The 25,367-nt window shown below is 51.2% G+C and overlaps 1 protein-coding gene across 1 annotated transcript in view; it reads right to left on the bottom strand.

Moving 5' to 3' along the window:
- Positions 1-24,931, bottom strand: part of GRIK3 (glutamate ionotropic receptor kainate type subunit 3) — a 237,996-nt gene extending 213,065 nt beyond the window's left edge. Inside the window, exon 1 of the mRNA XM_065930182.1 lies at positions 24,817-24,931. Coding sequence (XP_065786254.1) covers positions 24,817-24,931 — 115 coding nt within the window. The remainder of the gene's footprint in view (positions 1-24,816) is intronic.
- Between the last annotated feature and the right edge of the window lie 436 nt (positions 24,932-25,367).

Raw genomic sequence — 25,367 nt, 5'->3', positions numbered from 1 at the left:
CCCTGGGAGTGGTACACAGAGGAGAAAAGTAGGACAGGAGCTAGCACCAAGATTTTTGAGATATGGAAAGTGTAAAATCCTTCCTTTGTGTGGGAATGAGTGCCAGGGGAAGGGGGGCCATGCCTATTGAGTTTTCATCAAAGTAATTTATTGATCAATACAGCTAACATGGCTAGTTCAGCGATTTTGTAAAAAATAACCAAGTGCTGGAGGCGAGGAGCACTTTGCTGGATTGCGGTGAGCAGGACTGGGCAGAGTCGCCTGTGTTTTATGGCCTTCTGGGATCTGAGCCCTGGCAGTTACATCTCTGTGGCTTTATCTTCATGACATCACAACACCGGGATGGGGAGGGAAAGACGGGCCGATCTCCCAGATGTTCTGTCTACCTGGAGATGTCTCTGGGCAAGGTCACCACGATGAACCTGAACGAAGGTGGTGGGTTAGGAGACGCCAGCCCGGGGTCAGGTTGAAGGCCAGAAGGAAGTGGAGCTGTGCACTTATTAAATGCCTCCTGTTTGCCAGCCCCAGAGCTAAATGCGTTAACACTTACCATGCTTCTCTGTATTTGAGAGAAACATGAGAAAAATGAGGCTGGAATTGTGTTCCCAGGGCTTCCCTGGTGGCTCAGTGGTAACGAATCTGCCTGCCAATGTAGGAGACACGGATTGAATCCCTGGGCTGGGAAGAGCCCGCGCGGTAGGAAATGACAGCCAGCTCCAGGATTCTTGCCTGGGAAATCCCAGGGACAGAGGAGCCTGGCGGTCTATAGTTCATGAGGTCACAAAGAGTCGGACACAACTCAGCAGGTAAACAACTTTGTGCTTCCACAGTCACAGAGTAACTAAAGGGTGAGGGAACGATTGACATTCAGATCTGACCTCAGGACCTGCCTGATCCAGTTCATGCTGACGTGACTCTGAATGAGTGACTTAGCGTCAGTGCATCTCAGTTTCTGTTTGTGCATGTGGGGAGCCTCAGTCCTGCCCTGTCTCAGAGCTCACAACTGCGAGCATGACACTACACACAGAGGTGAATGCACTTGACAAATGGAAGAGAATTCTACTCCTCCAGTCAGTGGTCTCTCCTCCAAGAACCCCCCCAAAGCTCCTAGCCTGAGCCCAGAGGCTAATACATGGCAGATAATTCATCGATGGGTTGAACCATCATTGGATGGCCTGGTATCCCATCCTTGAAACATCTGGGTGATGGCTGTGTACTCTTCCTCCAGATGTGTGGACCACACCTAGTTACAAATTCTGGCATGGGCTTCATGGACAGAGCCAATCTGAACCTTTGCTTCTTAACTCCGCACCTGCTCCCAGCATGATCAGCACCTCCAGGCTTCCATGGGTTCACTTACCTGGATGGTAAGGATTTGTCAGGAGACATAAACCCCCCTGGAAGAGAGGGTGCACCCCTACCCTGCAGAGAGCTCTGCTCCCCAGTGATGTAATATGACTCCTCTGCCACTGGGTCTTATGTGCTTAGGACAGGCTTTGTGTGAGGCCCCCCTTGCTGGGAGGGGATGTCATTCACCAAGAGCAGCTTCAAGAAGGATGCAGGGAAGGGAGAACGTGGCTGAGCATCAAAGGAGCCCATGGTCTGTGGTGGGAGTGATACACATGCCGAGGTTAGAGCAGGAGCCCTGGAATGACCCCGAGCTTTTGAAAAAACACCTCCCCCATGCCATCTTACGCCATGCCCCTCCTCTTGCTCACCAAGCCCCCACAGCAAGCCCCTTCTCTCTCTTCTATGACCACTCTGCACTCTTTCCCATCTCAACACCCTCACACATGCTATCCATCTGCCTGGAATGCACTCCCTTCTTCACCTGGTGGATTCTTCCCATTCTCCAAGCCTCAACCTAAATGTCACCTCCTCCGAGAGGCCCTCCCTGCTCCCAAACCAGAGTGGCTTCACCACTGTCCTCATGCGCAGCATTTGCTGCAATTCACAACTATGTGTCTACTTGTCTGCTTACGTGTTTATTGTTTGCCACCCCAAGCAGAACAGACAAGATCTCATGAAGAAAGGAATCTCGTCTCTCTGGTCGTCATTCGAGACCCAGGTCCTGGTCCACCCGGTGCACAGTAGGGGCTCAACCAGAATTTATTAAAGGAAGAAGAGACGGGAGGAGGGAGGAGGGGAGAGAAATCAGGCAAGATGAACCGCAGGCCCACAGGGATGGGTGTGTCCACCTACAGAGTTATTTATCTGGCAGCTTCTCAGACATTTCTTCACATGGATCCCATTTAGATGATCTGGTTCTTCCAGGAAAACTGTCTCAGATAACTTATTGGATCCCACTCTGTGCCAGGTTGGCACAATTTAGGTATTTTACATATGGCACTCACCCACCATTAGATAGACCACACCCAGTGGCATATTTGCTAAGAAGTTGGAGGTGGGCAGAGGCTACAGAAATTCTGGTGATCCCAAGTGGACATCTGGGTCAGGGACACCTGAACCTGCCACTTGCACTTTAAGGATATTCTGACCCCACCAGGGAACCTGATCATGCCAAGACCAGAACCCATTTAGTCTCCTTTTCTTCTCCTGTCTCTCTCTCAACTCTTTGATTTTATCTCCTTGTCTCTGAGTGTCTCTGTCTCAGTCACTGGCTTCCTCTTTCTGACCCACTGTTTATCTCTCAGTAAGAATTCACCCACATTGGCTCATTCAGGGGTGTGAAAATGGTGGGGTCGAAACAGAGTCTAAACATCCCATTTCCATCTTAGCATCAAGGGATCCTGAAACCCAAGAAACTCCTACCCGCATTCTCTTAGGACTCTGGGTCCAGAAATCTGAGAAAAAAAAATACTATTTCTTAAAAAAATTATTGAAATACAGTTGATTTACAATATTGTGTTAATGTTTGCTGTATCGCAAAGTGATTCAGTTATACATAAACATTACAAATCCTTTTCCATTATGATCTGTCACAGAATATTGAACATAGTTCCCTGTGCTATACCGTAGGACCTTGTTGTTTATCCATCCTACATGTAACAGTTTACATCTGCTAATCCCAAACTCCCAGTCCTTCCCTCCCCTACCTCACTTCCCCTTGGCAACCACAGGGCTGTTCTCTATGTCTGTGTGGAAAAAAATTACTATTAAAGAATAATGTAGGTTTTCTCTAAGTAAACAGAGACTTCCTAGAGTGAGATGGCTCATGGCCAGGGCTCGGAGCCTGACTTCCAGGTTGGAATCCAGGATCTGCCACCTCCTGGCTGTGTGACCTCGGGCAAGTCCTTTCATCGCTCTGAGCCACAATTTCTTCATCTGCAAAACGGGGATAAGGGCACCATCTCACAAGGGCATCATGAGGATTAAAGAAGACTACAGAGACGTGCTGAGAATATCTGGCAAAGTAAGTGCCCAATAAGTACCGGCTATTATTAATGAGGCCCAATGGGGTCTCATTGTTAAGATGCCTTATTATGTTGACCTCACAAACAAAGAATAAAATCACAGTAATCCTTGAGACTAACCAAATTGCCCGAATGACATTCTGTTTTATCACTGGTGCCTACCTTCTCAAAGCTACAAAACCACCAGATTCCAGACCTCTGGCTACATGACCACAGGACTCAACTACAAGCTAAAATTTAACCATCTCTTCAGAGAATTTTTCATTGGTGGGCTACAAGAAAGACCCCGTCAGAAAGGGAGGATGCTGGTTCTTCTCAAGGGCCAGTCACCCTCTCGTTTCCCTCTAATAAATTTTCCTTTTCTTGCCTGACTGCCCGGCTCACTCCCTTTTTCTCTGCACTCACCTTACAATAATGTTTTCCTGGCTTTAGTCTGCTAGCTCTCACTTTGTTTGTTTGCAGTGCCGGCCCATCTTCTGGGTTGGAACAAAGAGGAAAGGCAGTGCTGTCCACCCTGAGTAGGACAGAGAGGAAAAGCCCTAGCTCCTTGCAAGTCACGTGCAAAGACCCCCCAAGGGAGAGAAAGAGCTTGTGGTCTTCTGAGAAGCCCTGCTTGGACTCTCTCCTCTAGACCCAGCAAGGGTACCTGGGCCTCACCCTGGCCCATGATGAGACCCTTCGAGCAGGTTCAGGAAGCACAGAGCCTGAGAGTGGTTATATATTTCATGGTCTTCTTTTTGTTCTAAATCCCAGGAAGTGGGGACACATGAGCTGCTGACCTATGACAGGTCTGCTGACCCCAGCATGACCTACTTGGGGCTGGGAAGGAGGAAGGTAGACAGACTTTCACAGAAGCTGAGCCCCCATCTCACCTCCAGGGCCACTGCAGTCTCCAGGAAATCGAGACCTTTCAGTTTCCCCCACGAGCAGGCCTGAACTTGGCACAGGGAAGTGGTCTCTGGCATCCTCCCGGGTGGTGTCAGGACCAAGTCCCTCCTCATCCCTGCCACAACACCCGTCCCTGCCAAGACACTGCACCCAACACTTTCAACGAAGGATACTCTCTCCCTGGAAAGGGGCCTGCTTCCTGGCGGAGGAAGACCAGATATCTAGAATCTCATACCAGAAGTGTGTCTGAGTCCCAGGATCCCTGAGTCTGGATTTGGGGGGATAATCCATATGCCCAAAGCATATCCCAGCAGGCAGAAGGTAAAGCCAGTCCCAAATACTAAGAAAGTAAGCACCCCCACAGCGTCCAGAACTTAATCCACTTGTACAGAAAGCTGGAGGTTCTGCAAAGAAAACATCTCCCAAATGAACCTGAGGCTTCCCGTTGCCACTTGGCTCCAGGGGACCGATGGCATGATGAGATCTCAGGATCTCCGAGAGAGGGGGTTTACAGACACTATTCTAACTCTTCCTCCTACAGCCACCTCCTGACAACGTCCACAGGGGACGCCGGGCACCAGACAGCCCACATGCTCATTGCAGGGGGCCCCGCCCAAGACCTGGCCAGGCAAGGGTGCCCAGCACCTCATGCTTTCCTGGTTGGGGGCACATTCTCCTCCTCCCTCCCCGTCCTCCCTCAACCCCCACCAAGCAGACTCCGTAGCTCAGTAGCTTTGCAGAGCCTCCTACTTTGCAGCCCCCAACTCGGAGTCTGAGGAGGATGGGAAAGGGCATATTTGCCCGTGACCCATTATCCAGGCCCAATTAGTCACTGGGTCTGTGTCAGAGTGTCGGGCCTGTGACCACTGTGAGCCCTACAGGGAGCGAACAAGGACAGAGGTTGTTAAATCCTCCCACAGAGCTCTGATGCCAGCACCAGGCTCTGGTGCCTCAAAGACACGGTAAAGCGAATGGACCACAGATTTTCCACCCAGCACGTGTCAGCTCTGGGTGATGCTACCCTAGAGGTACACAGCAAGAGCTCGGAGTCAGGCACCAACAGAAGGAAGGAATATGCAGGAGCATCCTGAAAATGTCCCTGTCCACAAAAGGGTGAAGCTTCCCCACCCAGCTCCATCCCATCTGTGACTCTGGAATTCAATTAGATTTGTCGGGCACTTTTTAATCACCCACTGTGGGCATTGCTTGGGGCAGATGCTGGGAATACGCAGGGAAGAGAGTGGGAGCCAAATGGATGGACGTTCAAATCCTGGGCACACCATCACTTATCGAAGGGGTACCTTCACCCGTCTGGGGCTCAGATCCCTTCCTTAGAAAGTGGGGAAAAGTACAGCCATCTTAGGGCGACCAGGAGGGTTAAAAAGAAATTGGGGAAAAAAGAAAACAAAAAAGAGACAGAAAAGGGTTCAATGAACACTAGCTGTTTTTAGCATGACAAACAAGAATGCGATAAGGTCTTTGTCTTTGAAAAGTTCCAACAGGAAACATAAAGAGAAGCAAGGCTGGTGAGAGAGAAATGTTCTAAACAAACAGCCCTCTTTGTCTTCTGTTTATTCCTGATAATAAAAACACAGGTATGCAAAACATTTTACTTTTCCGTCTTAACTCTACTGCAAGTAAAAGGGCACACGTGTTAGAGTCAATGGTGTTGGCACAAGGGAGGCATGATAAGGAGAGGTGGGGACTGTGACATGGTGGGAAAAGAACTTGGAAATCCAAAATTTTATATGAAACATCCCCATTTTTGAATGTTGGCTAACTCAAAAAAAATGAATGCAACTTAAAATCAAATTGACGGATGTTAAGGGCAAAGCCCCAAAGAGTTCAGAAAAAGAATTTCTTGAATTCCAGGCTAAGGATTTTGTCTTTCAAGAGGATAAACTATCAGAAACTGTTGTTATTTTAATGATGAGGTTTTAAAAACAGTCTAGGGACTTCCCTAGTGGTCCAGTGGTTAAGACACTGCGCTACAGGGGGCTCAGGTTCAGTCCCTGGTTGGGGAACTAAGATCTCACATGCCATGCGGCCAGAAAAAAAGATTAAACAATCAAACAAAAATATACCAACCTGAGGCAAATACAAAAGATCTACAAGCCTCAATGATTATAAGCCCTGGGGTCACGAGGGAGAGGAGTGGGGAAGGAGACATTTCTGCACCAATAAAGGGGGCTAGAGCAAGGCTCCAGGGAGGCTCAGGGAAGGTTGTGACCCACTGCCTGGGTGCATCAGAGGAGGCTTCCTGGAAGAGGTGAGTCTCAGAATAGCACATGAAGTACAACAGAAAAAAGGAAGAAGGAATTAGGCAAGAAGCCAAAGAGGGGAGGGCATTCCAGGTGGGAAGCACAGAATACCAATGCGCTTCGGAAATAGCAAGTCGGAAATAGCGAATTGGAAATAGCCCTACCTACCTTGAGTTGATAACCGATCTGTAGGTGAAGTGGTTTCTGTAGAGTTCTGGCTGGGCCAGGCCAAGGGAGGGGTTGCCAGTAGTTGATGGCTGGGCGGAGCTAACCACAGTGGGAAGACCTAAAGGATGGAGGTCTTATAACCCTCAGTTCAGTTTAGTCGCTCAGTTGTATCCGACTCTTTGTGACCCCATGGACTGCAGTGCATCAGGCCTCCCTGTCCATCACCAACTCCCGGAGTCTACCCAAACTCATGTCCATTGTCAGCGATGCCATCCAACCATCTCATCCTCTGTTGTCCACTTCTCCTCCTGCCCTCAATCTTTCCCAGCATCAGGGTCTTTTTAAATGAGTCAGCTCTTTGCATCAGGTGGCCAAAGTATTGGAGTTTCAGCTTCAGCATCAGTCCTTCCAATGAATATTCAGGACTGATTTCTTTAGGATGGACTGGTTGGATCTCCTTGCAGTCCAAGGGACTCTCAAGAGACTTCTTCAATACCACAGTTTAAAAGCATCAATTCTTTGGCGCTCAGCTTTCTTTATACCCCTCACTCTCCACCCAAATCGGGGGTCCTGAGGACTGTCTCTGCATTCCTTGCAGCTGCCAGGAAAGGGTACCCAGGGAGGCCAGAGAATCAGGTGTCTTGGCTAGAGAAATGGGAGACAGGCTATGTGCAAAAGAAAGGGGAGGGATTGGGCTAAGAAAATCCTGTGCTAGAGGAATGGGAACTAGAGATCCATGAATAATGAGAGGGCTGGGAAGAGCCTTGTTCCGTGCTGGTTTCCAGGCCCAGCTGACTCACCCCATTTTCTGCCCAAATCTGAGTAAACAGATTCAACCTACACTCCCGAGCACCTACTGTGTGCTGGCACTGTGACAGGTGTCTATGTCCATTATTTAAAATACCATCAGCAATCATAGGGCTTCCCAGGTTGAGTGGTAAAGAATGCACCTGCAATGCAGGAGATGTGAGTTTGATCCCAGGGTCGGGAAGATCCCCTGGGGTAGAAAATGGCAGCCCACTTCAGTATCTTGCCTGGAGAATCCCATGGACAGAGGAGCCTGGCGGGTTACAGTCCACGGGGTCACAAAGAGTCGGACACGACTGAGCAGCTAAACAACAGCAATCATGACGATGAGTTGAGGATATGGCCACCTGTCTATGAAATGCTCCCTCTGTGTTCCTCACCCCAGGCTTTGCTTCCTCATCTAGAAAGCGGCAATAGAGTCCTGACCTCTTAGATTTGCTGCATTAAGTGACTGAATGCCTGGCACAGTGTAGCTGGCACATTGTTAGCCTTCGAGGGATCCAGGATTGGCTATTATTATTTTCACGAACATAGTAACACCGTTAGCACAGGGTACAGGAAGCAGAGCCCAGCCAGATGTGTGTGGGGCTGCCATCCCACCCTGCTGCCACAGTCCTGGGTATCAGCGACCCTTGCACCTGTCCTACAGGTTGAGGTCTGCCCCCTCCCACCACATCTGCCAAGGAACAGGAAGATTCACCCTCACTGGGAGAAGAGGTTTCAGCTCAGCCACGGGGAAGCTCCTGGCCCTGTGGAGGCTGCTAAGGGAAAAGTCGAGACCAGACAATGCCCATTTTTGGGTCTCCCTGCTGGGTTGTCATAGATACTGAAGACTCACAGAAGTCCTGGCTGGGTGAGTCTATCAGGGAAGCAGCCATTGCCCTAACCCCACCCCATCCCCCGCCCTCCGAGGAATGCTCACTGCCTTGGAACACACCTAGGGCTTTCCGGTCCAACCAGGGAACCATGAAATGGGACTGGAGGCCCAGCTGAGCTTGCAGACAGTGGATGTGGCATCCACTGATGGCCGATTCGGGAAACAGATGGGTGGCTCCTGGAAGGGTCCACTCATGCAGGACACAGCCCGGTCTGCCGTGCTCAAACCTGGGGCAAAGGGGATGGCCAGGCTTCTGGGGAGAGCCCTGGGCCAGGAGTCAGGACACTTGTTCTTTAATAACCTTCCACGCTACATCTCCCTGTCCTTTCCTACCCAGACAACTTAAACAGCTTCCTGATGCCTGTCTCCCACCCATCTTCCAACTTCACACCTGCCATCACCTCACACAGCCACTAGGGCAACTTTTCAAAGCTACAATCTGGTTTTGCTGCTCCCCTTCATAAAGTCCTCAATGGTTCCCCAGTGCCCTGGGGTTAAAGCCCTGCCTCCTTACCTTGCTTATCTGGCCTTCCACATTTCCACCACTCAGACCTTACTCTTTTTTTTTTTCACATTCCCTTCTGTTTGCTCCATTCACAGCAGACCTGCTTGAGTTTTTTTAAACACTGGTTTGAAATTGCTGATATTTGACCATGTCTGACCTCCAAAGCTTATAGGGCTTCAACTTAACGCAACTGCCTGTGCCTTGGGCATTTGTACTCTCTACCTAGAATGTATCCCTCACTCCCCACCATCACCATCACCTAACCACCACTCTTCCTCTCCCTCAGCTCTCAGTTCAAGTGTCAATTCCTTGGGGCAGCCTTTCCTGATGCTCCCCTGGTAGCCTGCAAGTCCCTCCATGACAAGCGTGGAGTTTGAAGTGACTCTTTGATGTCTGTTTGTTGCTAGACTGAAAGCTCCATGAGGCCAGGATCATGTCTGTCTTGCTCACCCTTTAGTCCTGGCACCTCATGGAGGACTGGCATATAGCATGTGCCCAGTAAAGTCTCACTGGACAACCAACTGTACATATGAACGAACAGACAAAGATCTATCCCAACCAGCTATGTGACCTCGAACCACCCACCTCCCTCAGACATCAGTTTCTACATCTGCAAAGTTTCACCATCCCTATATCAGAGGGATGTGCAAATTAAGTGGCATCAGGCATGCCAGTGTGTTTGGCATTATACTGCTCAGAAATGTTGATGGGCCCTGCCTGGAGCTGGCTGCAGCCACCAAGCTCCTTTCTGACCCAAGGGCACTGCCAAGGGATGAACTGCTGTTAGAAGACAGACAGGGAAGCATCTGACTTTAAGAATATCCTTATAACCACCACATTGAGCTCAGCCTTCATGGAGTTTGTGTAACCCAGAGCAGGCACAATTCTGGTCTTTTAGGAAACTCAGAAAGCCTGAATTTTTATAGCATCTCTTAATTTCATATTTGAGGATGCCTAGAATTTCATAGTGAAAGGGATCCAGAGCTCCTTTGAAACATCCCAGGCCAATCTGTTCTCAAACATATCCCATGGCAAGGAGCTCACTACTCCTAAGGTATCTCACTTAATCTTCATAGAACATTGACTACGACATAGCTGGTGTTGAACCAAATTCTGCCTTCTGGGACCACGACCCAACTGGTTCCAATTTTCTCCTGGGGCCTCTCGGATCAGGTTTGCCCTCTCTTCTATGCTGCAGTCCCCAGAGAGAGAGCGAGTTCCTTTTGATGTCAGGTCTCCAACATCTGGTCTTTGAGCATTCTTTCTGGCACTCAGTCTCCATGCCTGTACAATGGGAATAGCATGTGATGCACCTTACTCCTCTCTTTGGGTGGGGATAAGACTGATGAGGAGAAAGAATGAGCATCTTGGCTCAGAGAGGGAGACTGAAGGAGCTCCACCCCTTTCTTCCCACAGGCCTCAGATCCAGATCTGGGATCACAGTAGCTCCTGGTAAAAGTTGCCTTCCGCTGGGTGACTCAGGCTCAAAGGCTGTCCACTCTCCCCAACCTCTAGGGAAGATTGATGCCTACACTGATAGATCACTCCCATGGATTAGGTAGATAAAGAAATTGATTATTCCATAAATCACTGTCTCCATGAAAAACAATCCCAATTTTTTAAAAAAGAAAATATTATAAATCTGTCTGAACCCATGTGAGGGAAAGTGTAGCCATTTCAGTTTAATTGTCTGAGACCTTCTTTGCTACAGCCCCAGGAAAAGAGTCCCTGAAGCTACTACTTACCAATCTAGAGGTTTCTCCCAAGCCTTATGAATGGCCACATCACACCATGGATGAGATGGGTTTACATAGCAGCAGGAAGAATCTGAATTGCCCAGAAAGAAGAACTTTCTCACCAAGGAGACAGAATTATATCTCTTGGAGACATAAAAAAACTGAATACTTACTCCTGTCCCTACTTTTTCCTTCCTACTTACACATGTACCACTCCATCTAGGAAAGTTAAGGCTCTAAGTTCTACCAAGAGACAGAGAACTGGCCAAAATAAACCTTGGGTGGGGCTTGAGGATGCGGTGTGGCAGCTCAGGCATGGGGGGATGCTCAGAGCAATATAAGTGAAGAAATGATTCAGGAGCAAAGGCAAGAACAAGGTGGGGGCAGGGGTGGGGGGTGAAGCGTGAAAGATAAGAGATGTGGCTTCCCAGCTGGCTCTTCTGTGAGATGTTCACCTTGTTTCTCTTCTTCTCTAAGCCTCAATATTCCTCCCCAGAACACAGGAGAACAAGGAACAAAGAACAATCAAAGCTTAAGGTTCTAGCCTGAACTGCACGTCCCTAAATGTTCAAGGCACTGTGGCTATCACTTAAGGTCAGCCACTTGACCTACCATGAGGCCATCCAGAGGCTGTGCCGCCCCCCAGACTCCTCAACTCCCTGCCCTGTGCAGGCTGCACTATACAGAGTGGGTGATCCAGAAATGTTTGCTGAATCAATGAGTCAGCCCAGAGACTATGCAAAAAAGACAGGAAATAAACACGAAATTACAAGCAGTATAAAAATAGCCCCATTTCCAAAGCATATTTTTCTGATTCTGCGAATCCAAGCAGGAGCAGCAAAACCTCCAATCCCCTTTCACTAAGATATCTCAACCCAGGGCCCCTGGAGTAGCCTTACTCTCTACAAACCATAGCTCATGTCTTTCCTGCCCTTTCTACCTTCAATATGACTTCAAGGTGCCATCTTGCCTCCTAAATCCTAGGAGCCCATTTACCCAAGCTTTCCTCCTTGTTCAGAGGTCAAAGCCAATTCATCAGACTCTATCTTTCCTACACTCTTAGCCTCCTATGCCCTTGACTTCAAGTCCAGGTGTTTCAGCCACTCTCAGTACCCCAGTGATGGACAAACTCCCCCTTCCTCTGAGGCCTGTTGAGGTCACCCATGTCATGATTTTCCTAGCTGGGGAGACCTTTGTCAACACCCAGTCTGATAACAAGTCTTCTCAGACACATCCAGGTGGTGGAGCACCTGGTTTGGCTGGGGTTCTTTGGGGAATGCCACAAAGCTGTGACACATTTAATTCCTGTCACCTGAACAAGGAGTAATTTTATTTACTAGCAGAAAATACGGCTCTATTATAGGTATGCAGGGCTCCACGATTCAAGAAATAATAACACACAAAATACTTTAAAGAAATCACATTTAGTGGGATAAAAATACATAACACAAGCCTACTTACCAAATGCAATGTGAAAGATGATGCTGACAAGCTGAGCAAAGATGCTCGGTATCAGGTGTGATATTTGACAATGGAATGTTCATTCGTTTTGTCATCTGCTACTGCTCCTGAGCATACAAGCCGTACAAGGCACCAAAGGTTTAAGAACAATTTATGTGAGAGAGAGAGAGAGAGAGAGAGAAAAAAAAGGAGAAAATTCTATCCATTCGCTCCATTTTCTTTTACTGTGAGCTACTCTATCTGAACGACCACAAATAATAGTTCTTCCTAGCCTACTGTGTACCTGCTAAACACCTCAGTCTGGTTTATGAACACCAGAGTCCTAGAGGAATAGCATTTGGAAAAAGAATGCCTGTTAAGCAAGACCTTACAATAACCACAGTGCCCCTACTATAAGAATCAGCATGCAAATGGTGCCCACTCACCACCCCCAGGGCTTGGCTGCTCTCCGTGGTGCTGAACACAGAGGCTGGGGTGAACCTTAATTTCCCTGCTGCTCCCCGGACAACACAGTGTTATCACTATCTATGAGCTTTTATAAACACACATGCATCTGATTTGTATTTCTCCCTCAACGTGAAAACGGTTTCGGAGGTCTGTTTTGCAACACTGGAAAAATCTAGTCTCCTTCTCTCTCTCAAGACTGTAAATTTAAAGCTTCAAATGTGTGCATGTTTGTGTGTGTATGATAGAAAAGTGGATGGGATTTTCTCAATAGACAGGGTGGTGGCCAGAGATCCATGTTTTCATCTGATTTTTCCATGGCTCACCAAGGGATGTGGCACAAGTCATTTCCCTTTTTCATCTCTCAATCTATGATAGAAAAGATTGGGGCAGGTACTGTACTGTAGCTTTGACATTCAGAGTGCCTCCACCTGTGTTCTGGCTCTTTCAGGGACTCAGAGACTGTCAAACAGGATGACCCTGCCTGGCCTCCTCCAGCACAGGAAGATTTTCTGGATCCAGAAGAAGAGACAAGGCTCAGCTTCTCTTGTAAGAAGCCAGGGATTCAATCTCTCTCTGCTCAACTCTCCCCCCAGCTCTCACTCCCCATGGACCAGCCATCATTCAGCTAAACCTGAGAGTTCACCCATATTTTATTTACTGATTCGATGTTACGAGACAAGTAAAATAGACGGCTGTCACCTCTATTAAACTGGGCAGGAAAAATGGCCATGTAGGCAACAGGCTATTTCTGCTTATAATGTGTCATCTATTTCCTTGGGGGAGGGAAGCAAAGAAGGGAAGGTCCTAGTCTCAGGGGAGAGCCCAGTCCTGTCATGTTCGGGGGGAAGCTCAGGGTTCCCCTGCAGCCTGTCCCACCCTCACTCTCCGCTACATGGTAGACAGGTCAGGCCAGCCAGTGGGAAATTACTCTCAGTTTCCCCAGTGACCCAAAGTCAAGTCACTGTATTCACTCATCAGACTTGGGATAAAGAATGGCTGTTGAACCCCAGTTTGGGAAGCCTATGCTGGAGAAGCGAATTTTCAATTGGTCATCTCTTACAAGTACACAAACACACACACACACGTGCACACACTCCTGCTCACCAGGCTCAGTGTGGATGGCATTTATATTCTCAAAGCTAAATGGCCCAAGCTGACTGTCTGTATAGCCTGAATCTCCAGGTTTAACCGTCAACACCTCACTTTACACAAAGCTGTCATGTAGACCTGCTGTCTACACATCCTAGCAGGATCCTGTGATGTGGCATAAACAGGAAAAGGGGAAGCCTGACCTATGACTGGTGATAGCGCAAGTGGTCCAGCTACAGTTCTGCCTGGCAGCTGTCCTGAGTGACCTGCCTGGTGAGGCTGGAACCACAGAAGTTCTCTTTTATGGTTCAGCTCCCAGAGGAAGCAGCAGAGATGCCGAGGGACAGACGGGAGGGGGAGAGGGGTGAGGTCAGAAAAGACAGGAGGGTCATGGTCTTTTCTTTTGCCTCTTCTTGAAGTCGACAGCTTGTGCCTTTCTTAAGAGGAGAATCATCACGATAGGGACCAGAAAATGGATGTAAAGATCAATCCTAGGCCTAGGAAAGAAAGACCCATTCCCCTAAACACTCCAGCTCTGCCCAACAGACCTCACAGGAAAGGTCTTGGTGTAGAAGGTGCTGAAGTGATGGAGCAGAAGACCACTGCGGACAGCATTAGGACACCGACTTCACAAAAGAATCTAACAATTCTTTCATGAAATCCTTACTGGCAACATGCAAAAAGTGTTGAGCTGAATGACAAGGCTGCTAGATAGACTTATATTCAATCTGTATGTATCAAGGCACTCATTTATTTAACAGATAGTTATTAATCACCTACTGTGTACCACACGTGGTGCTAGGTGCATTGGGCAAAGTGGTGAACAAGTCAGCTGCAGTCCACACTTGTCTCTAAGATTTTCTAAGAAAGCTTCTCTGTAAGGTAACCATGAATTACAATCCAGTAAGTGCTATGACAAGGGAAGTTCAGGATTCTGTGGGGACTCATAAGAGGAGATGGAAGTCAGGAAAGGCTTCCTGGAGGAAAATATATGTTTACTGAGACCCAAAGGATGACTAAGAAGTTAGCCAGAAAGAAAAGCAAGAGCAGGGGTCAAGTGTAAGAGAAGACACAGTGACTTCCAGGGACTCGAATGTTCAGTTCAGAGGAGCAGGGAGTGTGTGTGAGGCAAGGAGGGACAGCACACGAGCCTGCAGATGCCAACCCCGGCAGTCGTAAAGGGCCTGAAAGCATGAAGAAACCAGTGGGATTTCAACTCTGGTTAAAGTGTAGGTGGTGGATTCAAGACCACTGAACGAAGTCGACAGACTCTGACACTGGTCATATCCTGCCAAATGCGTTGATGGCAGGGATAGATGAAGTGAAGGCAAGCATGCTCATCCAAGGCTCAGAGGGCATGAAGCATGCCAGACAGCAGAAAAGGAGGCACAAAAGCTTCATGGTCCAGACCCATGGTTCTCAACCACAACCACATCTGCGGGCCAATAACCACTTACTTCTCTACCACAGACCCCTGGGGGGCAGAGGGCGAGGTCAAGGAGGAAGGAGAGGGTGAAATCCCTGCCTACCTCCCAAGGATGGAGAGATGGGAACAGGCTTTTGGTGGTCCAGAAACAGCAAGCAAGAAAAACTGCCTGAAGATTCAATGATAGGATTTACCAGGGATAAATGACAGGTCCTGCCTTTAGGCTCAAAAGATCAACTGCCAAAGAGAGGGTGAGAGGAGTGATAGATCAGCAGCCATACCTGCGGAAAAGACCTTGTGATCTCATGAGACCACCAGCTCAGTATAAATCAACAGAGTGAAATGGCTGCAGAAAAGGCTGAAATAGTTTGGGGGTGTCTAAGCAGACACCAATGCTGAGATGCGAGGAGGGGATGAGCTTACCGTTTTCAGTACATAAGCAGGACTGTGGTTGGCTCTGGACACCACACTGAAGGAACTGGACATCGTTAGTCTGGAGAAATGCCTTTACATTTCTGTGGGGTCGCACTGTGGGACAGGGTATAAATCCAAACCAGATTCGGGGGAGGGGGGAGGGGCAGGGTGAGCATAATAGTAAGAACGATGGGTAACATTTATTGAGAGCTTATAATGGCTATGGTCTAAACATATTATGTGCATTAACTCATTTAATCCTTATAAAAACCCCGTAAGGCAGGTGTTACTATTATTATTACAAGAGATTAAATAATTTGCCCCAGATCACTCAGGTGGGAAGTGATAGAGGCAGTCCTTAAACTCAGGCTGTCAGATTCTAGAACCTGTGAGCTTATCCATAATGTCAGACTGCTAAAATCTATAGAGAGTTTGCCTTCCTGGTGGCTCAGATGGTAAAGAGTCTGCCTGCAGTGCAGGAGACCCGGGAAGATCCCTTGGAGAAGGAAATGGCAACCCACTCCAGTATTCTTGCCTGGAAAATCCCATGGATGGAGGAGACCTGGTCGCAAAGAGTCAGACATGACCAAACGACTTCACTTTCTACTTTCTATAGAGAGCTTCCTTTGGGCCAGCCATGTTAATTTTCACAATGATCCCTGGAGGTCAGATCTGTTACTATCCCCATTTTACAGGTGAGGAAGTCTAGGCTTAGAGCAGTTATGTGACTTACCCAAAGTGACACAGCACGGAAGGAAGGAATGGGAGTTCAAGCTCAAGGCAGATGGGTTTCAGAACCTACACTCTCAATGTGCAAGTCATGCTACTTTCCCTAGAACAGCAGGAAAACCAATTTTAGGACAAATTTTGCAACAAAGATTGGAGCGGCCAATATGTTTGCGATAAAGAACAAAGCACAGTCAAAAAGTGGTGAGTTTCCTGTTATGGGTGGTATTCAATCAGAAGCTAGACATCCACTTACTGGGGATGGGGGAAGGGGTCCTCCAGTGACTTAGAACAGTGGTTCAAGTGTAGGCAGATGAGCAGCATCAGCTTCATCTGGGAATCCATTAAAATGCAAATTCTCAGGCCTCACCCCAGACCCAGTGAATCAGAAGCTCTGGGGGTGGGACCCAGCAGTCTGTAGTTTATTGAGCTCTCCAGGTGACTCTGATGCATGTTAATGTTGGAGAAGCAGAGGCCTAGACTGACCCCTGGGGTTCTTTTCAGCCTGGATTCTGTGATTCTTCACTGTAAACAGGAAATGTGATGCTTGGAGCCCTGGGAAGGCCCTGGCTCCCTGCTCCTGCTTTTCCGCCCAATTGGGCAGGCTTTCTGGAATAGCATATTTCAGTTCTGCAAAGCAGATGCAGGAAGGCTTTGCAGACTTCCTATATTTAAAGAGCTCATCTCTGCAGTGGTTCTGAGAATACTCTTAATCCCCTTCCATTGCAGCCTGTCTGCATCGGTCCCTTTAATGGCATAAGACTTCACTGTCTCCTATGGATGGGAACCCTCTTCACACAAACTGGGATCTCAGCTCCTTCTCCCTCCTCTTTTTCCCTCTGTCTTCCTTAACCCCCATTCAGCATAGCACCAAAGGATTTGGAGTGGAAGCTGCCACTCTCCCCGACCTCACCCCATTTCATTATCTCCCATCTGTAAGATCACCAAGGGGACTCACTCATGGCTTCATTACCTGGAGTCTCCCAGCAGAGCCAGCAGTGCCTATCCCCTGGGGCCCAGTCTCCAGCCACAGACCCTCTCTAGCATTCACCAGCTTGCTTCAGGAGAGAGCTTGGACTCCCCATCCAAGAAGAACTGATCCTGATCAGGACTCCCTGGACCAATCCCTCAAGAGCATCCCATAGCCAGGGTCTTCCCAGCTCTGAATACATGCAAATCACATTTCAATCAAAACACTGCAAATGTAGGGAAGAACCAGAACCTCATGGGCTTTGGGTGTGTGATAAATAACGGGCCAGGAGGTGTCTAGGAGCTTCAGGCATACAGGAGCATGATAGGAAGAGCACCCCTTTTGCTCCCTAGCATGGCAGGTAACCATCACAGGCTGCCGGAGACATCCATTCCATTGCTGGGTATGTGAGAAATGGGCAAATACCCACATACTGAGCTGCAGGGGGTACTGGTTACATGGCTGGCACAAGGCAGAGGGCAGATAAGAAGCAGATAGCCTCACAGCTCAGAGTCCGGGGGTGGAGACACAGCCTCCATCCTTGGGGAATCTTTTCCTCCTTAACATTTATTAAGCACCAGGTCCTGTGCAAAGAGCTTTATATACTTTACTTCCTTTCATCCTCACAACAGCCCTGTGAAGACCCTAGAAGTTTCAACCATATGAAATTTTTATAGGTCAAAACCAGCTGAATATGGTTTAACCCAATAGTAATAGTTCTCCCTCACTGATGAGGAAATGGAGGCTCAGAGGTGAAGTGACTCGCCCAAGCTCTCACAGCTAGCACCTTAGACTCCCACTCAAGCTCAGACCCACCACATTTCATCAAACCCGAGACATACTGTCATGTTTAAAGGTGCCAAGAAAGAAAAAATCCTGCAAGTAAACTCGAACCTGATGTGAGATCCAGACTGATTTCAGAAATGTGAAAATGTCGGGGGAAGAGTTGATCTTAGAATCAGTGAGATATACTAACTGACTTACAGAACCGCTCTATGAGAGAAAGCCCTAGACAAACCCACAAACACAGCTATAATCGAGGTCAGTGAGCATTAGTGAAGAAACTGCAAAGGTCAAAGGAAACAAGGAGAGGAACATGGGAATGCAAGCTCTGTGGGGAGCAGAAAGCCTGGCTGGAGCCTAGGTAGTGTGGACTCCGGAGGTAACTGGAAATAAACCAAAGTGAGGTGAGGGTGGAGAGCTCTGGGGCACAGCACCTTTGAAGTGTGGCTGAAGGGAAATAAAGCAAAACCAGAATGACCTGCTGCCCTCAATCCAGTCTTCTCTGATCTCCCAATCACACTCAATTAGGGTCTGGTTTCTGGAGCACAAAGAGAATCTAAGAAAACAGGGACTTCAGAGGGAAACACAGGTGCTAATAAGCATAGGCCAGTGAGGCATCTGGAGCACAAAATTTAAGGAGGCGCTCACTACCACGGTCAGTCATGCAAGAGCATGGCCACGATTTGAGAGCCTCCTTAAATCCTGCTTCCTGGCAGCCACACTCCCCTGATCCCAGTCCCACCCAGGTTGTTGGTGTTATAGACTCCTCTCCTCCAACAGAACAAGAAGAAATGCTGATCTTGGAATGGAACAGAATTTAAGCTTTTTTGAAACGGTATCCCATCTGTCTGACTCTATGAAGCAAGCAGCCTCATCCCATTTTACAGATGGGGAAACTGAGACCCTCGAAAATAACATGATCCCTCCTATCATGCTTGTTCCACATCTGTCACTTCTGCGGGGACTCTAAGCAGGACATTTTCCCCTACTTCCAGAACAGGTCAGTCCCCGGCAGCCACCATCATCCCAGTCTCCCTGTATCCCCCGGAAGAAGGAAGATGGTGCAGGAGAAGAGTAAGCATGGACTTGCCTTCGCTCTGGTAGAGGTGGCATGGGGAAGGGGAATGGGCAGCTCTTGCACCCAGGTCCCTGCACCCCACCCACAGTGTCCATGGGACAGCAACACATGTTCCAGGGCCCAGGGTCAGTGGACCTTACCCTCTGATGGCCCACCAGTCTCAGCTCACAGCAAGGCAGGCTCTCTTTAGAAGGTCAAAATGTGACTCTTGCTTAAAAATAAAATGACCATACGACCTATCTGCCTAGAAAGTATGCTGGAGGGGAGATGGGGTGGGGAAGGAAGGGAGGACAAGAGCAAATTCACTGACCCCCTTTTCTGGCCAGGCCATCAGCTGAAGAGCATGGAGGGAGACACAAACGCAGAGTCCTGGGGATTCCTCAAGGCTCTGATGATGTCTTTGAGGACAGCCTGAGGGCTGCCAGGGTGAACTGTAGGCTGGAGTTCCCAGAGAACAGAGGGATTCCTGTGGGTGGACTGGTCACACCCAAAGGAGTGTCCTACCTTTATTTTGGACTCGGATTAAAGAATTAAGCAGAGTCCAGAAACCCAGACAAGGTGGGGTGTAAGGATGTGCGTCGCACGTGCAGGAGGGGTAGGAAAGACCAAACATCCCTTTCCCCTCGGGAAAGCTTATCTGCCACTTGGTCCATCTGTAAGGGCAGTTTGATGGTGAAAACCGGTTACTGGTAGGTTTCAGCGTCACAGAGCCCATGCAATCATCCCCATAGAAAGCCTAACAGCCCAGGACTCTGAGGCCACACTCAGCACCCATGAGTACCAGTGCCTCCTGTCTTCCAATTACACAGACTACACAGTAAAAGCGCAGGATCTGGGGTCTGGCTGGTGAGAGTTCTTATCCTGCATTCACCACTTACTGGCCAAGTGATCTTGGGCAAGTGACTTTACTAAGCTTAGTTTCCTCGTCTGCAAAATGAGGACCATGTCTCCAGGCAGGACTGGTGAAGGCTAAACCAGATGGTGAAGAAAAAAAATACTGCAACAGCTACTGGTCTCAAGCACTTACTAGTCACACTACTAGTCATTCATTGAAAAGCACGGTGCTTGGCAGCTAGTAAGTGCTCAGTAAACCAGGGCCATTATATTTCGGTTGTGTGTTGTTCCAGACCCAGGTGGGGTCCCAGGCAGAAGGTGATGCCACCTCGGCACGGGCACACTGCCCCCTGGTGCTCACGCAGGGGAACCGGCGCCTGCAAGAAGAGCTCTTCCAGCCAACAAGCCCAAGGCCGGTCTGCGTCTGCACCAGGCCCACCCTTGGCCCGTCTGTCCATCAAAGCACCTTGGCAAGGACGCGCCAGGGCCTGCTGGTTGCTGGCCCCAGGGGAAGGGGTCTGCTCCTGGGCTTTCAGTTCTCTCTGCTGCCAGGCAGCGCCTGGGGAGCCCCTCGGTTCCCTCTAGAAGGTCCTGAGCAAGAAAGGCGGGGGCTGGGGGGTGCAGATGGGGGGAAGAAGGGGGTGGGGACGTGCATGGACATCCCAAGTAGCCCTAAGCCCTGAGCCTCCCCTGCATGTGACCTTGCACCCCCCACCCCTAAGGATGCAGTCGTCCTAGAATCCACAGGGCATCTGTGCCTCCTCCCCCGACCCCCACCAAGCGGGCTCTGTTTCCTGGGGACAGGACAGGGGGCCTGTGGGAATGAGGGGGCTTAGGGACCTTCACAGGCCCCACAAAGGAAGCAGCCAAGCAGCCTTGACTTTGGAAGGGTGGGAATGAAGAGCCACTCCTCAAAGCCCGAAAGAACGCAGCGGGCTGGACTTCTGAAGTCAGCTATCATGCCGGCGGCAGGGGGACCCGAGTGACCTTGGAAGGACCTAGTCGGGACGCTGTGCTGGCTCACCCCGCATCAGCCACCTCTAAAAACCCCGGATCATCCTGACGTCAAAAGACGGTATAGCGCAGTGTGAGGCAGGCATCAAGAAGAAATTATAAACTCCAGCTCGAGAAGGAGGGAAGCCCGGCTGACAGGAGCAGCTGGGCTGGAAAGTGGAGGCAGAAATTCCTCAAGTTAATGCTTTCTAAGGCCCCTCGGGCCACTCCCAGGTCCTGTCTGAAGCTATTTACTTCCAGGGGGGAAAACCCTATTGATCTTCATTCAGTGCCTGTCTGCTCCAACACGGCCGCGATGTTTCAGCGCATCACCAGTCACTGCGAGAAATTTCTCATTGTTTTACACACAGCGGCTCCCAAACTCAGGAGATGAACGTTCAGGACCATTTGGGTGAACTGATGGCAGGGGATGCAGACAGGGCTGACTTGGGGAGAGGACCTCACGCCCCTGGGACTGACTGCAGTGTCCGCTGGGCTTCCCCGCCCCCAGTCCAGGCTCAGAGTCTCGAAACTCTGTTTTGCTCCCAGTGTAGATGCTCGGCGAGTCTGCCCAATCCGCCCACCTTCCATCCCGCCACATACACCTGCTTTATGTCTCTGCAGTCATTTGGCTCTGAACCTCCCCCCGGCTGGCTAGAGATCACCACCATCCGCTCGAGCTCCCCCAGCTAACGCCATCACTGTCTGGTTCCCTTCTCAAATGCTAGGCTGGCCCTTGATTCTACATGTATGTAAAACAAGCGAAGATCTAGACATGAAACCTATCAAGGCACTGACAGTCCCCACCAGCCCGCACTAAAAGGAACCCTAAAATCACAGAATATCCCAAGCATCATGGCCAACTCAATAGTTTACAGATGAGGAAACTGAGGCTCCAGGTTGGTGGGAGAGCGTGACTTGACCAAGACGGCTCAGGAAATTGGTGGAAGGCGGAGTAGAAAACCCAGGCCTCCTGGTTCCCAGCCCAAGGTCCCGCCACGTCAGTGTCTAGGTCGAGTAGCCAGGAAATCCAGGGCCCCACATGAGGCCACAGAAGCACTGGAAGGACCCATGCATTAAGCCGCTTTCCGTGAGTTAAGACTAGGATCCATCTGAACAATAATAACGATGATAATAATAATAATAAAATGCTGAACAATATGCCTTGAAAACCTTCAACAAGCAGCACTTGATAACAACACACAGAATACATCTTCCACATATTCATATAAAATAATCAATGATCATTTTTTCCTGCAGACTACAATCCAATTACTCTCTCTCCCTCACTCTCTCCCTCACTCTCCTTTGTTACTTGCAAACCATCCAAGCAATCAATGCCTTGACCTCTCCCTCTGATAGACACAATTACAAAAAGACAGAGCAATGCAATTCATCTATTCAAGACGGATTGTTTGAACACTCTGTCACACTGCTGAGCTATCCATCTCCTTGTCTAAGAGGAAATTTCAGCCCCCAAAAAAGGCACAAAGAGAGGGGGCGGGTATGCTGCTCCCTAGTCCAGAGAGCCCCTTGGACACCTGCAGGAAAACCCTCTCCTGGGCTGGTGCTAGGCGACGCCTGCCTACTGGAGAAGGATTCAGCTCCCAACACAGCCAGCTCAGGCACCCATCTTGGGAACCAGAACCATCCAGCACACCCAATTTCCAGGGCCTCAATTCCTGTGGCCAGGGCCCTGAGATCTCAGGGCTGGAGAGAGAGGGAGAGAAGACAGGAGAGGCCATTGGGCCCAGCCAAGGTGCTGTTTGGGTTGCAACATGCGATTCTCTGTGTGCGTGTCTCTCAACGCACCGTGTCCACTCTAGCCCTTGGCTCCTGCTGAGACTCCAGCCTGGGCTCAGAAGGAGGCAAGTTCAGCTCCCCAGGGAGCTCCAGAGAAACCCAGGGATCTCAGAGCCTACCCATCCTCCATCCAAGCTGGCAGAGCTCCGGCGGTCACGTTTGGCATTGGCACAGCACCCCAGTCCTCGGGCTGGGAATCAAATGGGGCAGGGCTCTTGGATATAAATGGCTTGGGCCGACACGCTAATTAATCCTGGGGCTTAATACGAAGAAGATTAGAAGAGAGGAGGGCTTTGCCATCCTTAATTGCATTATTACACGCTGAACCCAAGAAAGGGCGGGCAGGCTTGGGGCTTCCCCTCAGGGCAGTGAGGAGTCCCCCGGTGAAAGTCAATTTCACGGTAAGAGGGAGCGGGTGAGGATACATCATCTTGCCCCTCCTCAGTGCATCCTTCCCTGGCCTCCCTCACCTGCTCCTGTCTTCCTGGGCCCCCAAAGACCACCACCCCCTGACGCTGGGCTTTGAGAGTGCCCCTCCCACCCCTGCAGGGGAAGGAACATGGGAGAGGGAACTGCAATGCGTGGGCTGGATGCATAGCACCTTCTGGGTCCCCCTCTCTTCTCCCAAGGGCACCCTAATCAATCAGGCCCCTACACACACACACAAACAAACCAGAGGGAATAAAGGAAGTCCTGGCCCACTACTAAGGGGCTGCCTGCTCCTGGAATGGTGACCAAACCAGGAGCTGGGGCAGGCAAAGGTGCAAAGATTGAAACAACATTTTTGGCTTGCCTGGAGCAGTCTGGGCTGCAAAGGGTTAAGCCTGGTCGTGAGGGTTGTCCCCAGAGTCGGGTGCCTGGATTCCTCTGCCTCAAATGTCTGTCTGCCCAGGGTCCTGGGCAGGAACAGGAAGACCCCAGCGTGGGCAGAGCTGAGGAAGGTGCTCTACCCTCGTCCAGATGTCCAGTTCAAGAGGACCTGGAATCCAGGGGAGACCAGCGAGAAGAGAGAAGGAATTTCTGATTGCCTCCTCGGAAAACCTCAAGTACGGAAGCCAAGCTCGATATTGGTTGCCTGCACCCCGTCACGCCGCGGGCAGCCCAGAGTCCGCGCCTGGATTAGAGCCACAGGGAAGGAAGGCGGCCCTGTCTCGGCGGAGCCAGATGCTGGTGGGGGCGCCTCGCGAACCCAGGCGGCCCAGGTCTCCCGCCTGGCGGCGGACGCAGGGCCTGCGTGGCCGATGCTCCCGCCTGGCCAGGCCGGGCCCAACCCTGGCGGTCTCGGGCCTGGGACACGCGCCACCCCACCCCTCCCCCGCCACCACTCTCCCTCCCCGCACAGCCCAGAGCGCTGCCTACGGGATGCCTGGGGCGGTCACAACAAAGTTAAAGCCCCGAGTAAGAGTCTCCGGCGAGAAGAGACGCGGAGACGCGAGAGCCTCAGAGCCGCGCGCAGACCCGCCAGCCGCCGCCAGCTGCTGAGGGATTTCGGCTAACTTTAAAAACCACTGGCATCCCTCTCCCCGCCTTCCCTGCTTGCGCCGGTCAGGCTCTGCGCTGCCCCAGGCGGGGGAAAGGCCTCGGCCGCGAAGGATGGCTGGAGCGACCGGGGGAGGGGGCGACCCTCCCCTGCCCCGCGTCGCGGGGCTGAACGGGGGCCACCGAGGCCGAGGGCGGCCACCGGGAGAGGAGACCCGCCGTCCTCGTCTGGCGAAGCCGGACCCTGCTTCCCCGCCGCGGCCGCTCGAGCCCTGCCCCAGGTCGGGGCGAGGAGCCCGCGGGAAGCGGGGAGGCAAGAGAAGTTGGCGCCTTTCCCAGGGTTCCCGCTTCGCGGAGGAGCCAGGTCCCAGAACTCGGTCTGCAGCCGGTTCTGCTGGCAAATGCACCCGCGACTCAGGCTGGGACCCGAACGCTTCGCTACACTCCGCCAGGTCTGGCGGTCCAGGAGCGCGCCAAGGGCCCCTCGCCCGCCGCAGCCCGGCTGCCTTCTCCCCAATAAGTAAGGCCCGTGACCCCGGCTTGGGAACTTTGTCTTCAGCGGGTCGAGCTTCTGGTGGTCACCCGGCCCCGGCAGCCCGATGAGACACTGGGAAATCTCTTGGGATCGCGTTCAGTGGCCCCCCGTTCCCGCCCCCGCGCGGGCGCACGGAGACCCTCGGCTCCCGGGAGCTCTTACCGATCCGGATGACGTGGGGCATCCCGCGCGAGTCTGGGATCCAGAAGGCGCACACGAGGAGCCCGGCCCAGTATTCCCAAACCAGACTCCCGAGGCGCCGCCAGGGAGCGGTCATCGTTGGGCGCCGCCGAGCGTGCCCGGGGCGCGGCCGTGGCGGGCTGCCTGGGGCGGCAGCTCTAGGCGCGGGCGCGCAGCAGCCCCCGAGGCGCCGCCTGGCCCAGCCGCCCGGCTCCCGAGCGCCGCTGCGAGTGGGGGGCGCCCCGCGGCGCCGCGCACATCTTACTGGGGGCCGCCCCGCCGGCGCCCGCCCCGCCCGGCTGCCGCCCACGGGCCTCCCGCGAGCGAGGCTCCTGGGCTCCGCCCGGGCTCCTCTCGGACTCAGCTGCGGCTCGCGTCGGCTCGGCTCCCGCGCGGGCTCCCACCTGCCCCGGCTGCCGGGCGCTGGCGGGCGGGCTGCACGCGCGTCTCCGGCCGCTCCTCCTCCAGCCGCGGCGGATGCTATCGCCCGGGCTCGCACAAAGCCCCGGAGTGGAGTTGCACGCGCGCACACA

This window comes from Muntiacus reevesi, chromosome 1, assembly GCF_963930625.1.
Source record: "Muntiacus reevesi chromosome 1, mMunRee1.1, whole genome shotgun sequence".
Taxonomy (NCBI): domain Eukaryota; kingdom Metazoa; phylum Chordata; class Mammalia; order Artiodactyla; family Cervidae; genus Muntiacus; species Muntiacus reevesi.
The sequence above is the reverse complement of the archived record's forward strand: the minus strand, read 5'-3'. Positions and strand labels throughout refer to the sequence as shown.